The 19,059-nt window shown below is 30.6% G+C and overlaps 1 protein-coding gene across 2 annotated transcripts; it reads left to right on the forward strand.

The window, feature by feature from the left end:
* The first annotated feature begins 7,735 nt into the window (after window positions 1-7,735).
* On the forward strand, window positions 7,736-18,348 carry LOC107450570 (uncharacterized). Of its 2 annotated transcripts, XM_071188293.2 has the most exons (6): window positions 7,765-7,893; window positions 11,586-11,651; window positions 13,610-13,650; window positions 15,147-15,329; window positions 17,386-17,665; window positions 17,699-18,061. In XM_071188293.2, the coding sequence occupies exons 2-6, from the start codon at window positions 11,612-11,614 to the stop codon at window positions 17,971-17,973; spliced, it is 819 nt and encodes a 272-aa protein (XP_071044394.1). In that variant the 5' UTR covers window positions 7,765-7,893; window positions 11,586-11,611; the 3' UTR covers window positions 17,974-18,061. The 2 variants fall into 2 exon arrangements, with proteins under 2 accessions (XP_015921884.1, XP_071044394.1); XM_016066398.5 differs by having other exon boundaries at window positions 7,736-7,893; window positions 17,386-18,348.
* Window positions 18,349-19,059: the final 711 nt, after the last annotated feature.

The raw sequence follows: 19,059 nt of genomic DNA on the forward strand, positions 1-19,059 counted from the left end.
TGTCCCTTAAATAGAGGTTATGCCTTATTTAGATTTAGAGTTGATTTGAATTTGATTTGACTTCATAGATATAAATCCTGGTTTTTGCTTTTCCATCTCTGTTGAGTCCGTGGGCAATTGTAATATGCGGTACACACAACACTTAACCCCGCACTTATGCAACACTTAACCCAGCACCGTATTTATCGATTAATGGGTAAGGTTGGAAGACGAAACTTACAATTAACCCTTTCGAAGGCCGTGGGAAGTATACTTCCCACCATTTTTTTACCACATTTAATTTAGGTTTCCATTTGTTAATAAATTCAGCTTTCTTGAAGTGCGTTTGAATAAAATTGGCAACCATTTGTTAGTTTAAAAAAACGTATAAAAGTTATAAAATACATAATTCTTTTTGAAGTTTGTAGCATTTAAAAATTTATTTTATAAATAAAGAAAAATAAAAGTTAATAAGCAATATATGGTCGTGTTAAATATATTTACCACCAAAAAAATTGCCTTTTTATAAACTAAATGGGTTTTTTCTTTCTTATATCAATTACTATTCTTAAAACTAGAAATAAATGGCCCATGAAAGGGTTAAAGTACTTAATTATGTGAATATTTGTTAAATATCATCAGAATGGTCTTGGACACAATCACTAGGATACGTTGTAATATATGGTAAGTATAGATTCTTCGACCGACCTTAGCAAACAAATCCTTGATAGCCAAGATAGCCATAATAGTTAACCTTGATAGCCAAGATAGCCATAATAGTTATCCTTGATAGCCAAGCTTCAGATCAGTATAGGATGAGTTGTGAGACTAGAACCAGGGACAAGTTAACACCTAAAATTGTATTGTTAATCGAGGAAAGCAATCAGGTAAATATCTAAGAATGCAAAGTTGCCAACTATTAACGCCTTTTGCAAAATATTTTATAAAGTTGTAGACAATTAAAAGCTAAAGTTTTCAGAATTTTTGGTAATTTATCCAACATTTAAAAGCTTAACTATAGGAGAGCTGGAACAAAGTGGCGTTTCATATGCACTTTCGAATTATTTTTAAGTAGTAGTGTGGAAAATAACTATAAATAAAATTTATAAAACAAAGAATAAATAAAATTTATAAAACAGTTAAACATTAACTTAGCTTCCGCAGGAAGGAATTTTCCCCGAAAATGTAGAATGTTGTCAGTGATATTCTCCTGAGTTAATGAAAGTTATCCTCTACAGGAGGTACTACTGTATATGGAAAGCAAAAACTCTTAGTTCAAATTTGGTTACATCAAGTGAACATTTCATTCTGTTACCTACATTTTCAGCTTTACAAAAGCACTCTGTTTCGATTTAAGATTTAAATATAAATACTTATATTATGTTAAAATATTATGATAGACAGAATTGTCTACAAATTTCTACAATACAATAAATTTCTAATAAATTTCTACTAAAAATAAATTAAAATAAAACAATAAATTTCTGCAATACAATACTAATCCCACTGAAATAACCCTAGTTTACCAGTTTTAATTTTTTTCAGAAAAAAACCGTGCTTTTAAAAGGGCGCTAAGCACAAGAGGGTTAATAGCGTTTTAATTAAATAGATTTCTCCTTCCTGTAATTACACTTTTAAAGGTTTTCCTCGTCCATCTGCACGCCATTGCTTAACAAATATCAGTGAATGTTTAGAAACTACTTGAAAAAAAATTACACGTGCATGTGTGAATCTCATTTTTTATTTTATAACCTTGCCTAAATCTGTCGTGACTGAAAGTTCTCCCCGTGGTGTGGTAGTTTGAAGCAGTGATGGAGCCAGAAAAGTGGTTGAGGTTTTGAAATTGATAATTTTAATGCGCATAAATTTTTGAAGATTTATAAATCTTAATATACGACAATTGAAAAAGGATATATTTAACACGTTTACGCCGGGTGTTGCGCCTGAAAGCGGGACGGAAAAGAGAAAATACTGGTATTAGAACTATTTCAATATTAGATAATATTCGGGAGGAGTTAATTTAATCTCAACAATAACAATTCACTGTAAGGAAATTTATCACGGTGAAGAAGCAATTCAATATAAAAATTGCATCCGTTAAAAACAATTGGTAGTTGTGGATTTTTATTATTCCCGGAAAAAAACTAAAAAATGAAATTTACTTGTTACCAGTTTTTGCTGCGGTGCGCCGCCCGATGAGACAATCCAGCGTGACCCACCGGTGGGTCACCCCGGCATGAACGTGTTAACTAGATAAGCTCGGAATTAAATTTCAGAAATCCTCCACATGGTGCGAAATTAAAATCAAGCAATGAATTGTATACACGTCAAACCCAGCGCAAAAATTTGCGAAAAACTTACAGGCAAGATTTTTTAAACAGTTATAAATTATACATATTGTTATATTATGACTGTTTGCCACCATAATGATGCATAATACAAAATGTTTTCATTCACTGTATACTATTTTCATGATGTATGGGTTAGGGGACGCTGAGCGGCCCAGGCACCCAATTTGTTTTAAATAAAGAAAAAGATATTATGACTGTAAGATGAAGTGACAGTCATGATGTTAGATAAGTTAAATTAACAATCATTAGACTAATTATATATATATATATATATATATATATATATATATATATATGTAAACACGAAGAAAGTTAAGAAAAACAATAAGTTTCATTTATTGCGCATAAGCTGCAAGAAAACAGAACTCATTAGATAAGTTCAAAATGAAGATAAAACAAAAATATATATATATATATACATATATATACATATATATATAATCACAAACCCGTTTATAGGGCGGATTACATTCGCACAATCACATAGAGGAAAGGGCATAGAACACAGAGCGAGAAGGAAACATCCATGTCCTGAGCGGGATGCCCTGAGCGACATCCAGTCAGGCACGCTAACCACTCGGCCACCTGGTCGGCATAACTACAAACTAAATTTGCAAATATTAGACAGATTTTGCCAGTTTTTTTAAAAAGTTTAGCATGACATGTCTGAAAAAAGTGGTGAATTATATAAACTTACAAATTGCTTAGAAATAATGGTGGATAAAAATCCACTAAATTGAATTTATTAAACCAAGAATCACATTTAATAAATTGCCACTTGAAAACATTTATTCGCTGTCCGGAGCAAGTTGGCATCTCTGTGTATATAAATAAAACTATTTTTGTGTGTTATATATTGCATTAATTTCTTCAAACCATTTTAGTAACGATAATAATATCAACAACAAAAAAATTTAAAATCGTTAAAAATTTACTCGAATTATGTGTTTCTAATAATCTTGGCATCACTGGTCACCGGTGACCCCCCATGGCATTCAACGTGTTAACAATATAAAATAGTAAGAGTTTCCTTTACTCCTTACGAAAATAACTTTAAATGATATGATTTTTCAACCAGTTTTTTTTTTTTTTTTTGTCCAACTTTCATCCGTGCTTTTGATGTTTTAAAAGCGAGAAAGAAAGAAACTTTTGAATCGAATGCTTCAGATTCTTGTATTCAATTCGAAAACGTCTGGGACTCCCTCGTAGAGCAAAGTGCAAGTATTGGCCTTACTAATTGTTTACACAAATCAATGCTCGCCATCCAATTCACGGCTCACGCATTAATTGATTTCAGATCACGAACCCTCTCCTCCCCACAGTATAAAACAATTAGCAGTTATTTTGGTAATAAAAAGGAAATATACCAACAAATAATATTCTTTTTGTATATAGAAATTTTGGACTGATTCTGGCAATTTTTCTTTTATTTTAAGCGACGAATATACAAGTCCTACGCTCTTAATTTTAGTTATAATTAAAAGTAATAATTATTACTAAATAGAGATTAACTCTGCAGTAGAGATTAATTAAATAATTATTGACTGGAAATAAATATTGAGTAATAATTGGAACTGAATACAAAATTAAAGCTTCAAAAGAGATTTAGTCCGAACGTGTATGCACCCCAAATAAGCTTAACTGGTTAAACAGTTAATTAAGTTTAATTTTAATTATTGAGTAATTATTATAACTAAAAAGAGGTTTAGCATTCCAATAGAAATTTAGTCCGACGTGTATACACGCCAAATGCGCTTAACTGGTTAACTAATTTTAGTTATAATTAGTGGGTAATAATTATTACTAAATGGAGATTTAGCTCTGCAATAACGATTAATTAAATAATTATCGACGGAAAATAATTATTGAGTAATAATTATAACTAAATACAAGTTTAGCATTGCGATAGAGAATTAGTCCGATGTTTATACTGGAGAGCATCTGTTCGATGCATCTAATAATTCATCGAATCGACGACGAAGCACCCTAAAGCATTAAAAACTAATACCTTTTTGCAACATTGAAGTAATGAAAGAAAAAAGCATAATTTTCAAACAAATTTAAGATTTCGCAATCAGATATATTTAATTCTAAATAGTAAGCATGGTGATGAGTACAAGAAGACCTGCGCAACTCTTATTGAAATTAACTCTCTGCCAAATTGGCTGAAAATTTAATATGTCGTAGTTCATAACATTCCGATCAAAAGTTCTCATTGACACAAAGTCAAAAAATTTTAGTATTTAAGATACGAAGTCTCAAACATAAATAGCTACTTTCAATTCTCTAATTCTGAAGGGCTCAGTGTCCAATGCTGCGTGTCCCTTTAAGCACACTTTACCACAGTGACCATAGTCTATATCTCTTATATTTGAGGCTCCGTATCTCAAAAATTATTCATTTTTGGACTTAGTGTCAATAAGAGCTTTTGCTCGGAATGTTTTGAGATACAACATAATAAATTTAAATACAATAATAATTAACGAAAGGATACTTGGATTGATACTTGATACTTGGATAAAATATACTTAGATTGATAGATTCGTAGATTGATACTTGATGTTATCTGTATATCGCGCAGAGTCTAAAAATCACTTAAGACTCGCAAAGTGTGCTGAAGGGCTCATTGTCCAATGCTGCGTGTCCCTTTAAGCACACTTTATCACAGTGACCGTAGTCTATATCTCTTACGTTTGAGGCTCCGTATCTCGAAAATTATTCATTTTTAGACTTAGTGTCAGTAAGAACTTTTGTTCAGAATGTTTTGAGCTACAACATATTAAATTTAAATACAATAATAATTAATAACAAAAATATGAAACTCAATAAAATTACAATGTTAGTAATTTTAGAGAGGAAATTCAATTTCCTCTCTAATTGATAATAAAATGAAATAAAATAAAAATGATAAAAAAAAGACGTGACTACTAAAGCACGAGTCATCTTTTCCAAGGCTTGTCTTTTATACTTCACCAAACCTTTAAAAGTTCAAGTCATCAACCCTTATAATTAATATTAGTCTTTAAAGAAATTTTACTTCTGTTGTAGCTATGACCTTTCATGTTCTTCTGATTTTTGACTAGATATTTGTAAAAAAATATGTCAGGGTTAACATCGGCAATTAGAATTCATTTTTACTAGGAAACAGAAAAAAAATATATTTATCGAATGATAAAAGAAACTACGCGAAAAGTACAGTGCACAAAATAAAAAAGATATCAATTTAAATAACTTTTGTTTTAATGAGTCCCTAAGTAATTCTTATAACTCTTTCCCTGTAATTCTTGTCCCTAAGTGGTAATTTTAATGGTTCAAAAGGGTGACCTTAAATTTGATGATTAATTAGTGCAAACTATTAATTATGCTACAGAATCAATCACAAAAACGTAGTTTCTCTGAATACCCTTCGTAGCTTTCGTTCGGTGGATTATGATTTCTGACGAACAAAGTATAGAAGAAGGGCTGTAATCTATAGGTCCTAATATTTTATTCAGAAAAATAGTTATCAACAGTTTGCGGATTTCGCCATATCTAAGAAACTTTTTAAACAAATCGCCTTAAACCCATATATCAAAAAATAATTTGATGTAAAAACAATTTTTAATAATTACTTGTTATTCATTACTTAATTATTATTGTTATTCATTATATTCTTGTTATTGTTATTCATTATATTCTTGTTATCATTATCATAAAAGCAAAAAAAATTTTGAATTGTAAGGTTTACAAATTTCTACACCGTTTTAAACTATACGATTTTAAATGACGAAGTACAAAAATTTAGCGATATTTGTTGAACAATTTCTGAGTTATTAATTTCCAAAAAAGCTGTGTTTTTAATCATTTCTTGAGAAATATTCGAACTATTCTGTTTGAATTTTGTATTTTATCATTTAAAATTACATAATTTATAATGGTGTAAAATTTGTATACTTTAAAATTCAATATTTTTTCGATCATTAGTAGATAAAATAACAAAAAAAAGCATTAAAAACTATTTTTTACTAAGAATTATCTTTGAGAAAACGAATTTTATAATTGCGAGTTAAAATTTTTTCTATCCGTTCTAAATCTTTCCAAGATATGGCTAATTACGCTGAAAATGAATTTAACATTAAAGGGTCCAAACTTCCGACATCTCTCTTGCAGAAACTATTGGAATGATATTTTTCCGATAAAAAATCCGAATCCGTCACCAAAAAGATATTTTTATTGATGGAAAGTATGATTTGGCGTCTATTTCTATTACAACATATTATATAATATGTTGTGCTGAATAATTAGTATACTCGAGGTCACCGCTTGAATCGTTATGATTGACACTTGGTTTGTGAAAATCCAATCCTTAGGACAAAAGGTATTTAAGATTATTTCTTTTCTCACTGTACAATTAGAAATAATTATTAATTTGAATTCTACAATGACAAGGACAGTTCATCAGCCTATTGGATGGGTGATATATCTTTTAACCCTTTGTGGTAGAGTCGTATATATATACTCAACAATCAAAGCTTCCTTGCCATTCCAGATATAAGTCTACTTTCAGCCACTAAAGCTTCTTTACCATTCCAGTCATATGTCTACTCTCAGTTACCAAAGCTTCTTTACCATTTCAGATATAAGTCTACTTTTAGCAACTAAAGTTTATTTACCATTCCAGTCGTATGTCTATTCTCAGCCACCAAAGCTTCTTTACCATTCCAGTCATATGTCTACTTTCAGTTACCAAAGCTTCTTCACCATTTCAGATATAAGTCTACTTTTAGCAACTAAAGTTTATTTACCATTCCAGTCGTATGTCTATTCTCAGCCACCAAAGCTTCGTTACCATTCCAGTCGTACGTCTGCTCTCAGCCACCACAGCAAGCAATTATACTACAGTTCAAGAGAAAAATCAACATTTGCTACAAAAAGCTCAAAAATGATATTTTTTGTATCGTATGATAAGCTACCTATGGAAAACAAAAATTTCAAAAATCAATTTTTTATAAGTTATTCCTAAAACTTATAAGTTATATAGTTTTAGGAATTCTATTTTAGCGTTGATGGTACTAAAATATAAAAAATAAAATAAGTGTCAAGTCACATATTTCGAAAACTATCATGAAGACAACATGCTGATATTATAATGTGGAACAATATTGTTCGCTGAAATAAATATAGGCTTTTAAGGTATAGGAAATTCACAATAATATTTAGCAGCAAAAATATAAACCGACATCTTTTAAAGAAATCTAAACTATAGTCCCCACAGGAAAAAGAGTGATTAGTAAAAAAAAAAAATTCCATGAGACAAAAGTGGAATTAACCAGAAGCCATTATACAAAGAACGGAATTTCCTGGTAGAAAGTGTTCGACAGAACAAGAAAATTGACATTTAAAGTGCGATATGTTCTTTTACTTTCACTCACAATAATAACTATGATCACAGCAGAAAGTGAAGTCATGGTCAAGACCCTGACCTTTGGTAAAAACCTCAAGTCAACCGGTTCGCTTCGTAATTTCAAATCCTTAAAAATAATCAAATGATGTCAAACACAATCGTATCCTCTTCATTGGCCAGGTAAGTACAATTTTCAATTTCAAAAATTTTCACATCCTATTTATGATACTTTTTCAACTAAACAATAGCATATTACAATTTTTTATTAAATGAATTTAAATAAAAAATTAAAATAGAATTTAAAAAAACATATAATTGCAATAATAGGAGAAAGCGGAGTTCAATGAAACTTTGGATAAAATGAAACATTTCCTAAAAACTCTTTTAAGTTTGCACAGAGTGTTACATTTCAAATATATGTTATACAAATTTACAACTATATGTTCAAATAAAAGATGTAATTTGAATAATCTCATACTTTCACACGCTAGCAAATGAAGATTCTTAGATTTTTAACTATTGAAAACAGATTTCTTTTCTTATTTTGGTAAATAAGAATGTATTTGTTTCACAAAAATAAATTAAAAAAATTAAATAATAGTTGCCAGCTTTTATCTGTTTAAAAAAGAACGAGATAGAACAAAAGTTTTGGTGGTTAATGGGTTAAGCAAGATTTAGAAGTAAATTTGGCATTAAAATTTGGCACTAATTTACTAATTCGTATTCTCTTCATTCGTATTCTCTTCATCGTTTTTATTTGTGATACTTTATCTATTAAACATTAACACTTAATCAATTTTTATCAAATTAATTTAAATAAAAAATCAAAATAGAATTCTAAAAAATAATAACATTTAATTTCAATAATAGGGAAAGGCAGGTTCAATGAAACTTGGAGAAAATGAAAAATTTCATACAAAATTATTTTAATTAGTAACAGACTATTCCATTTCAAATATATGTTATACAAATTTACAACTATATGTTCAAATTACTGTGAAATTTAGATACTTATAAAACACTATGAAGATTCTTAGATTTTAACCACTAAAAACAGATTTCATTTCTAACAGTGATTTTTTTAAATTTTGGTAAATACTAATGCATTTGTTTCACCAAAAATAATTCAAAAAATAAAATAATCGTTGCCAGCTTTTATCTGTTTAAAAAAGAACACTAGAGAGAACAAAAGTTTTGGTGGTTAATGGGTTAAGCAAGTTTTAGAAGTAAATTTTGGCATTAAAATTTGGCACTAATTTACTAATTCGCATTCTCTTCATTCGCCAGGTCAGTACAAATAATTTCTTATCGTTCCTATTTGTGATACTTTATCTATTAAACATTAACACTTAAAAATTTTTTATCAAATTAATTAAAATAAAAAATAAAAATAGAATTCTAAAAAATAATAACATTTAATTTCAATAATAGGGAAAGGCAGGTTCAATGAGACTTGGAGTAAATGAAATATTTCGCATAAAATCATTTTAATTTGTAACAGACTATTCCATTTCAAACATATGTTATACAAATTTACAACTATATGTTCAAATTACTGATGAAATTTAGATACTTATAAGACACCATGAGGATTCTTAGATTTTAACCACTAAAAACAAATTTCATTTCTAAAAGTATTTTTTGTTCTTATTTTGATAAATACGAATGCATTTGTTTCGCCAAAATAAATTTAAAAAATGAAATAATAGTTGCCAGCTTTCATCTGTTTGAAAAAAGAATACACGAGAAAAAGCAAAACTTTTGAAAGTTACTGGTAATAAATTTTGACAGTAAAATTAATGTCTGTTAATGAACAATTAAATTTAAAGAACATGATATTTAAATTATTTTTGTTACGTAATTTTGAAAGTTAATTAAAACAAACTAGTTAATTTAATATATAATAAACAATAAACAAATAGAATAGTAGAAAAAAAGAATACAATGTAATACAAGACAAATAGAATACAAAACAAATAGAATAAAAGAAAGAAGATAATTTAAATAGATTAATCAAATAATTGTTTAATTAATAATTATTCAATAATTAATTTAACTGATTTTTATTAGTTGATTTTGAAAGTTAAATAAAATAAATTACTTAATTTAATATACAGTAAACGAGAGACAAATAGAATAGAAGGATAAATAAAATGCAATATAATACACGACAAATAGAACACAAAAATATTGAAGATTATATCGAAGAATATACAAGACGAATAGATAATACAATGCAACAAGAATAGAAGAAAAAAGATTATTTAAATAAATTAATCGTAAAAGTGAAATTTCATGAAATATGTAAAATAACAAGAAATGAAAATATTTCATAGCTTTTGTTCTTTTATAACGCCGGACGATTTTTTTCCGTTATTAAATTTCTTAATTTCCTAGTTCGCACTTTTTTCATTTTATCTCAGCTTGAGAGAAAACAATTTTTATTTGAAATTAAAAAAATCATTTTGCACTATTATTATTTTGTTTTCACCATTTAGCAGTTTTTATATTTTCTTTGAAAAGCATTTATTTCAAAACATTTCAAACTTGTTAGCGCATTGATACGCATGACCTTGAATTGATTTTCGAAGCCACTTAACTTTTAGAGAAAGCAGTAAAATCCCTTTCCCTTTTTGTTTGCATTTCAAACGAAAAACTTACACAAAATTAAGGGATTTAAAGAGTAGTAATTAAACTTAAGAACGCAAGTGGTAATGTATGTTTGGAATAACTTTTATAATAAATGCTAAATTTTATACATAAATTTAGCTTTAGTTTAAAATGTATGCAGCATGATAGTGCAACGCATAATGCAGCATGATAATGTTTTGCTCTATTCTTGCTTTCCATGCAGATTTCTTTAATGGTTAAGATTTATAAAATAAACTAGTATATAATAGTATATACTAAAATATTATATACTAGTTTACAAAGTAAAAGAGTATTAATTGGTTTTTTAATTATGTCTAATTCTTATGATTTTCAAACCTGTTTTGTGTAGTTTAAATATTTCAAAAGGTGATTTTCTATTTAACGAATTTTCCATATAACGAACTTATTATCGGGTTTTAGCGACTTATATATATATATGTATATATATATATATATATATATATATATATATATATATATATATATATATATTAGAGTGAGAGAGAGTTTTCCTGCAATTTAATAATATTGTCCAAACCATAGTATTCTGAAATTAACTCTAGTGACTACTAAGTGTCCCCACTTCTCTGGTAAGGAGGGCGTGGTAGAAGGAAGACGATTATTCATCTCAGTTTATGATGTTATGATCATTTTTTTTTTGATTTAGTGTTCTTTTCAAAGGAGCAGATAAATGCATAAATATATATAAATCTATACGTTCTTCATAAACTTATACATTTCAACAAAAGTAAACAAATTGTACATTTCAACTAAATTAAAAAATACCATTTTAATAGAGCTATTGCTATAGAAGAAAAACTTATTGCAGATTGAATATCATCACACTTGAATTAAAATGAAGTACTTGTACAAATAGAACAAAAAATTTGTTTCCCTAAGTAATTTAATGCCAATTCAAAAAAATAATGCCAAAAATAATTCAATGCTTAGTCTAGTTCTGTTTATTATTGTAAATTTTCTTAAATCATTCTTTCAAGTAATATCCCATATCTTCCTAAATAGTTCGTACAGTTCATAAAAACTTAAAAAGGATAGCAAATGTAAAAAATGCGATGTAGTTTAGCAAATTTGTATTCCTACAACGCTTAATGTCTCAAAATAAATCTATCTTATTGCAAATCCTCGATTTACGCATTATTAATTTTAATATGAAAGCTAGTCCTAGACTGTTACTTACTAACATACATATTTCATTGCAGACAATTAAACTAAATTTATTTCAACAATGATGATCTGGATTATTATAACATCGATTTTATTTGTGAGTAAGTATCAAAAACTGGTTTGTCTTGATTTTTTTATGTTTGTTTAGTTGCATTCATTCATGTTATAATTTTTTTTATTCATATAAAGCCTTTCTCGGCCAAGTTTGAAACTAAAAGTAAGGGATACAAGACCACCCAAATTCTGCGTAGACAAATTTTTTAATTGGAATTCATAAAAACAAAGTACTAGAGCTGTACCATTAGTAGCTGTAGTAGTACTAGAGCTGTACCATTAGCAATTTTTTATTTAATATTATAACCGGTGACGAACAGCCGATCCAATTCTGAGTTTACGACTACCTATGTTCCACCCTTGAAATTTTGAACCCTATCTAGACGACAAGGAAATTCCTGGATCAAGCATTGAGATAAACTAGCCTTCGTGGAGGACTTTTTGTTGGAATTAATCTGCAGTTGCCTTATATTGAGAGGAAAACCACGAAAACCTGCCATGGTTAATCAGATGGCATGTGGATTTTAACCCACGATCCCTCTACCATTGAGGATATTTTCATGTCTTATCTGGGGTCGGTGCGAGATGGAAGAAGAATTCATATCGACCAGCCAACGCTTATATTTGAATCTGTGTCAAGTTATTGGGAAGTGAGCACTCTATCTCCTGAGCCACCACAGCTCACCATGGTATATTGGCGACGGTTTATGAAGTGCCCTTGAGAATGATCTGAAGACAAGCCATTACAATTTTGATCCCTTGCGTAAAGTTGTCTCAATGAGGGAACTGGGTTCGAATCCTAGCAATGACTGGTCGATACGAATTCCGCACCCAGCTCACACCAACCATAGTGTTGACGTAAAATATCCTCAGTGGTAGACGATTCATGGGTTAGAGTCCCCTTGCCGTCGGGCTAGCATTTGGAGGTTTTTGTGGTTTTCCTCTTTATGTAACGTAAATACGAGTTAGTTTATCAAAAAGTCCTCCACCAAGGCTAGTTTGTCCCAATGATTGATTCAAGAGTTCCCTTGTCATCTGGATTGGGTTCAAAATTATAAGTTATTGAGTAGAACACTGATAGTCGTAAACTCAGAATTGGGTTTGTTGTTCAATGCCGATCCGCACCCGCCTCACACCGACCACAGAGTTCACGTAAAATATTTATTTACATTTATTTACAAACTATTTTTTCCCTTTGATGCACTAAGTACGTTTAGGTAAATTTATTAATTTAGTAAAATATCAAAATTATTAAAACAGGAATCAAGCATGAATGTGAAAATTTTGCTACCATATAAATGTAAAAATAAAATATTTTCGATAATCCGTAAGAATTGGCGGGCATGTCATAGTACCATTACAAAGATCACAAGCTCAAGATGGATAAGAAAAGGGCCGAAAGCGGCCTGTGGGGTCCAGTTGTTAAAGAAAGTTCAATTGCTGCACCAGGAGCATGGCCAGCCCTTACTCTTTCAAGTTATGAAAGAGAGACCTAGAAGACAAGAGGAAAGACTAAAATCGTAATTAAATGAAATCACCTCATTTTTTACTTCTTTAAATGTTGGTTCCATTCTTAGTTATTAATGCCTTTCAAACTTGACTTTACGAAACAAGTTTATGTAAGCTTAAACAAGCTGGATATTTTCTTCTACCTTCTACCACTTTAGCTTTGAAAGGACCCTATCTGCTTACTTCAGGTGCAAACACATGTATTTATGTTCTTACATAATATGGAAAACAGTACAGCCTCGTGTCTATAGAAGAAATAAAACTAATGCAATATTATAATTTTTTATTTTACTGATTTTAATTTTAGCTATTTATTTATTTATTAATTTATTATTCTGTTTCGAAGCATGCTTGACGCAAATGGGTATAAATGTTTTAACAATTTTAAGCTCTAACTAGTTTTTCTAGTTCATTTATTGTTGCATTATATTAATTTAGACAATTTAAGTTATATGTAATAAAATAAAAACAAAATGCTCATTTTTGTATTTTAAAGGTGGCGTATCAAGTACAAAGTCGAAAAATCTTCTCAGACGGGTAAGTTGTTTATAAATTTTATGTAACTTTTAATGGTTTTCATTTGTTAATCTGTTATATTTCCGAAATAATAGTCTCTAAATATTGTTATATTAGGAAAAATTTCATTTTTATTTTATAGATAAATTTTAATGGTAGCATTGCTGTAATAACTGTTATATTTGAAGTGAAATTTAACTGCGCTTGCTCCTATAGATCGCGCAGAGTGCTGGAAATGCATGCTATATTGTCGGATCTCGCCAAATACGTGCGTGATAGCGTAGAAGCTCGCTAAAAGGCATCGTTCGCGTCATAGATGCCTCCTAACTGTATGCATGATAATGCCCGTTCTTATGTGCCAAACATTGTTCCGGTAATTCCACTGGGAGGATCTCTAACATCCCCTTTACAGCCCATACCATACCTGCCAACTTAAACTCTATCCGAGAATGGATTTTCAGAGTGGTTATAAAACAATAAACGAAAAACAATCTCACTCAGAAATATATTTATATTTGATTCCGTTGAAACTCGCTTGCGCAAGGATTATTATGCTTTTATATATTTATTGTAATTATTTATATGTAGTGGTGGTCAAACTCATTTATAATTACCATTATAATTCAAAAAGTTAATTGGAATAACCTGAGTATTGCTACCACTTTAAATATGAAAATAAGATCTTCCGGAAAATCCGGAAGAGTTGGCAGGTATGGCCCATACCTCTTGCCGAGTGACTACCATATCTTTGGTCTACTCAAGAAAGCTTTGAAGGGACGGCGATTTACCGACGATAGTGAGGTCAAAGCTGCCGTTGAGAATTGGTTTCACAACCAACCTAGGAGCTTCTTCACCCAGGTTATCCCTGTACCACCTGGGGGCACTTTTTTCAGCCTACAGGGGGACTATGTCTATCCTATCTGTTATGCCTGTATTACTTCTTTTTCTTTTAATTCTAAATAATATTAACACCATTAAAAACCATTTATCAAACCGACTGTAGTGCTACTTTCATTTGAGCGACCCTTATACTATCTATTTCTAATATGGAATTCTATTGTTGTCGTCGTCCATTAACACAGGTGGGGTGCGATTGTTCTTGTGTTTCAGTGGCGCCATCTATGCCCATGAATTAGTCTTCTGCTACTTTCATATGTCACACCCGTTTGTAGAGCGGACCCATTCCTTCATCCACAGATCGTAATTTTCGACCAGAACCAGAGAAAGATCAATTTTCATTTCAGTACCCCCAGAGGTATAATTTGTTACAGAAAAATGGAGTACTCTGTGACCCGACAGATTTAGCGTGCACCAATCACCATTTACTACACGGGGACTTTTCGGTCGTCGGGATTCGAACTCCCGTTCACACGAACAGGATTCCAGTGCCCTGCCAGCTAGGCTGTCCCGGCCCACAGAATTCTATTAGTTTTGTATTAAGTTTCCTTTTCGAATTATATTTTTGAAAAGGTTCAACTTACTCTCTCTCTCTCTCTCTCTCTCTCTCTCTCTTGCAGCAGAAACGATGGGATATGAATAACAATGGCGATATGAATAACAATGGTGATATGAGTAATATGTTTCGTGGTACAGCGGGAGTTGATTATCCAAATTACAATTCAATCCCAACAACAAATTTTCGATGTGATGACCAAGTCTATGAAGGAGGATTATACGCTGATGTGGAAGCTCAGTGCCAGGTTAGTTCGTAAATTTTACTCACGTAAGCATTTTTTTTTCGATTTTTCCATTAATTATTTTAACTTATTAATATAAATAATTTATTATCTGGGGTACCAAACCAGGATGAATCGTTTAAAAAAAGCATGCAGATTTTGACGTCACGCTGGAAAAAAAAATTACAAAAAATATTACAAACTTGTTACCAACTAAAAGGTATATTTGAATTATGTATACAAGAGTTGTTTTAAGTGGTGTCCGTTGATGACATTGTGCATTCTACAACGACACAAAATGGTTTCCGGATACGCTTGCCGTTGCCAGAGAAGCTCAAAGCACGGATTATCATATCTTCTATAGACATTAAAAGCACATCTGATATCTTCGAATGCTTTAGGGTTTCGTTTTTACGTCATTGTAACGTATGATGGGACAACAATCGAGAACGTGGAACAATAATCGAGAACGTGGACAACCATTGGAACATAGCATAAAAATGATTCCCGGATGCATTTAACAGTGTCGGAGAATCTCAGAGCAAGGATTGTTGTAGCTTTGCAAGATATAAAAAGCACACCTGGCATATTCTATTATATCTGAGAGTCGTTTTTACGTTCTTAAAATCTATAATATGACAACAATGCAGACAGTGAGACAGCAATGGAGAATGTAAAGTAAAAATGACTCCCGGAGGTGCTTGCCCATGCCAGAAAATCTAGTAATACAGGTTGTCCTGACTTTGACAGACAACAAAATCACACCTTGGATCTTCAAGCTCGTCTGGATATCGTTTTTATGTCGCTGTAGTTTGACGTCAGCATACTCTGCTTCAAATAATTCCAATAATAACTAACCAAATAAGTCTTTCCGCCTTTACCAAAATTGTGGTATCTTTTGCGGTTGTTTTCCAGCGTGATGTTTCGGCGATTTTCCCCCAATTACCATTTTTGGAGCCCCATATTCTATGACAAGTTTTCACGCTCTTGATGTCTTTTATCACCCCTCTAAATTTATCAGTTTTTATGTATATGGTTAAAGCAATGTGAAAAAAATGAAAAAATGCTAAGTAAGCAGCCTTACAATAGTTTCGGCTCCCTGTTTAAAAAAAAAAAATAAGAAGAAATTGTTTAGTGTTGAACTGAAGTAGGAAAGAGCATACTAAAACTTGGATACTTGAGTTACCCTCTTTCATTCTATTTTAACAATGACAAAGATTTCTTCCTTCTGAATAGAAATCGTGAGCTCTGAATACCACTTGGATATTTTGTGTTTTCTCTGTTTTCTTTCTTTCATTCTGTGTTTCAGCGCCGAAGAAGATATATCCATTATATAATCGATATTATATTTATGTTATGGGCTCTTTTTAAGCTGTTCATACGAGAGTTGAATATTTTCATAATATAATTTTAAGAAATCAAACTTGCGGAAAAAGGCGAAAATTTCGAATTTTAGTCCCTGATATTGGGGCATCTTTGAACAAATTTTTAAATATTTGCTTATTAATATTAATTTTAATGAATATAATAAAGAATTCTCTACACGTTATATTCATAGAGAGTATTTTGCGCAGTAGATTTCGTTAAAAAAATTAGTAACTTGTTTTGGATGTGCTTACACAGTGTCCAGTTTTTGCTGGCAAGAGGACTGCTAGTCAAATAAGTGTTTGAAGTTTATTAATTTTAGTTCTATTGCTAATGTGACGCTTTTAAGACTAGCAACCATTTGCTAGCATCAAGTGGTAATCACAATCAACATTCATTTCAATTTTGTTGTTCAAATCTATTCCTAGACTCGGTATTCTTGAAGGAGTGACCATTCGTCATTGAGTCCAAATATATTACCGGTGTATACGTGAACCTCTAAACAATCTTCGTTCGTGAAGTCGACTTATACACCAGTAGTACATTTGAACCAGTCAATCATTTACCAACATGTTCAAATGTACTTACCGTGGAGTGCATAAGTCGATCTCCAACTCTCCTTGAAATTTCGGGTACGAAAAGGTAACTTATACATTGAAAAACATGGTAAAAAACACATAAAACTAATATGCTTCTAATATCTTCATTTTTATAGGTGTACCACGTGTGTCATGATGGCAGAAAAGACAGCTTCTTATGTGGACGAGGAACAATATTTAACCAAGAAATATTAGCGTGTGATTACTGGTACAGTACGGAATGTGACAAAGCCCCTTCATTTTATTACGTCAACGAACAAATAGGCAACTCGGGTTCTTCTTGGGTTCCTCCACCTGGTGGTCAGGGAAATAATCCAAGCAACTTTCAAGATGCTAATTATAGACCAAATATTAACGAACAAGGTGGTGGATATGGTTCTAATAACAACGGACAAGGTGGTGGATATGGTTCTAACAACAACGGACAAGGTGGTGGATACGATTCTAATAACGATGGACAAGGTGGTGGATACGGTTCTAATAACAACGGACAAGGTGGTGGATACGGCTCCAATAACAACGGACAAGGTGGTGGATACGGCTCTAATAACAACGGACAAGGTGGTGGATTTGGTCCTAATAACAACGGTCAAAGTGGTGGATCTGGATCGAATAATAACGGACAAAATGGTAATAACAATAAAGAAGATTGCTGCTGCCAAAAGTACAGTTATAAAACGCCTTGGGAATTTCCTGCTAGCTAAGATCAGAATTCGACTTTATATGGCTTTGAAAATTAAATTATCAGAAAAAAAATTTAAAAAAAAAATTATAAATAAAAATTATAAATAAAAATTATAATGTTTATGGTCTGATTGCTCAGTTTATGGTCTGGGATCAACTTCATAGGTCTTCCGGTGGATTTCATGAATGTCTGAACTAAGAACAGTTTTATTTAATATAAAATTAGATATTTAAATTATAAATAGTGTAAAGGAAATCTCGAAAAGAAAAAAATATTAAATTAAACTTGAAATATTATGTTTTTTATTATAATTATTGAACACAAAATAATTATTTATAATCATTATTATGCCGTTCCTTTATAGTAATTAAAATAAAATTTTGATGAACAAAAATATTTATAGTGATCGTTTATTTTTATTCAGCTAAATTACTGTTCGCTTTAATTATCGAGATAGTAAAATTTACCCACCAGAGGTGAGACGAGCTTAGCCCGAGCCCGGTTCTGCCTCGGACTCCAGCTCAACAGCAAAAAGAAGCCTTCGTACTCGGGCTAATGACAAAAATGCCATACATTTATACTTACTTTAAACGAAACGGATTAAAAAAAATCCGATTTATTCCATTATTTAAGTATAAATAAGTGTAAAAATTATTAATTATAAATATTTAGAAGTATTAGATCTCTTCATACATAATTAAGAATTCTAAATAGTGCATTTCATCTAGACTGTGGACGGTGCTCCAAATTTTTTTTTCGTTCATGAATTTTTGCCTCTATCTAATAAAATTCTAAATATTCTTTTAAACCTTTTATTTAATTTTCACAAATAAATGGTAGATATTTATTCTGTTAGTATCTTTCTATACGCGTAAAATACAAAGCTGTCACCCAATCAAAATTTGAAATATAAAACGTGTGGTATTTCAGATCCTCTTTTAACACTAGAAAGACTGAATCTTAGTATATACCTATATTGCAGTCAAAGCGACTGGATTGTAAAAGTATAAATAATGTTTAAAAAAATTTATTTAAAATTAGTTTTTAATATTTTTTATATTATTTACATTTGCGTAATATTATCAATAAAAAAATTACATGTTGT

The sequence above is a fragment of the Parasteatoda tepidariorum genome, chromosome 12 (assembly GCF_982258835.1).
Source record: "Parasteatoda tepidariorum strain Cologne lab strain chromosome 12, Ptep-v5.0, whole genome shotgun sequence".
NCBI lineage: Eukaryota > Metazoa > Arthropoda > Arachnida > Araneae > Theridiidae > Parasteatoda > Parasteatoda tepidariorum.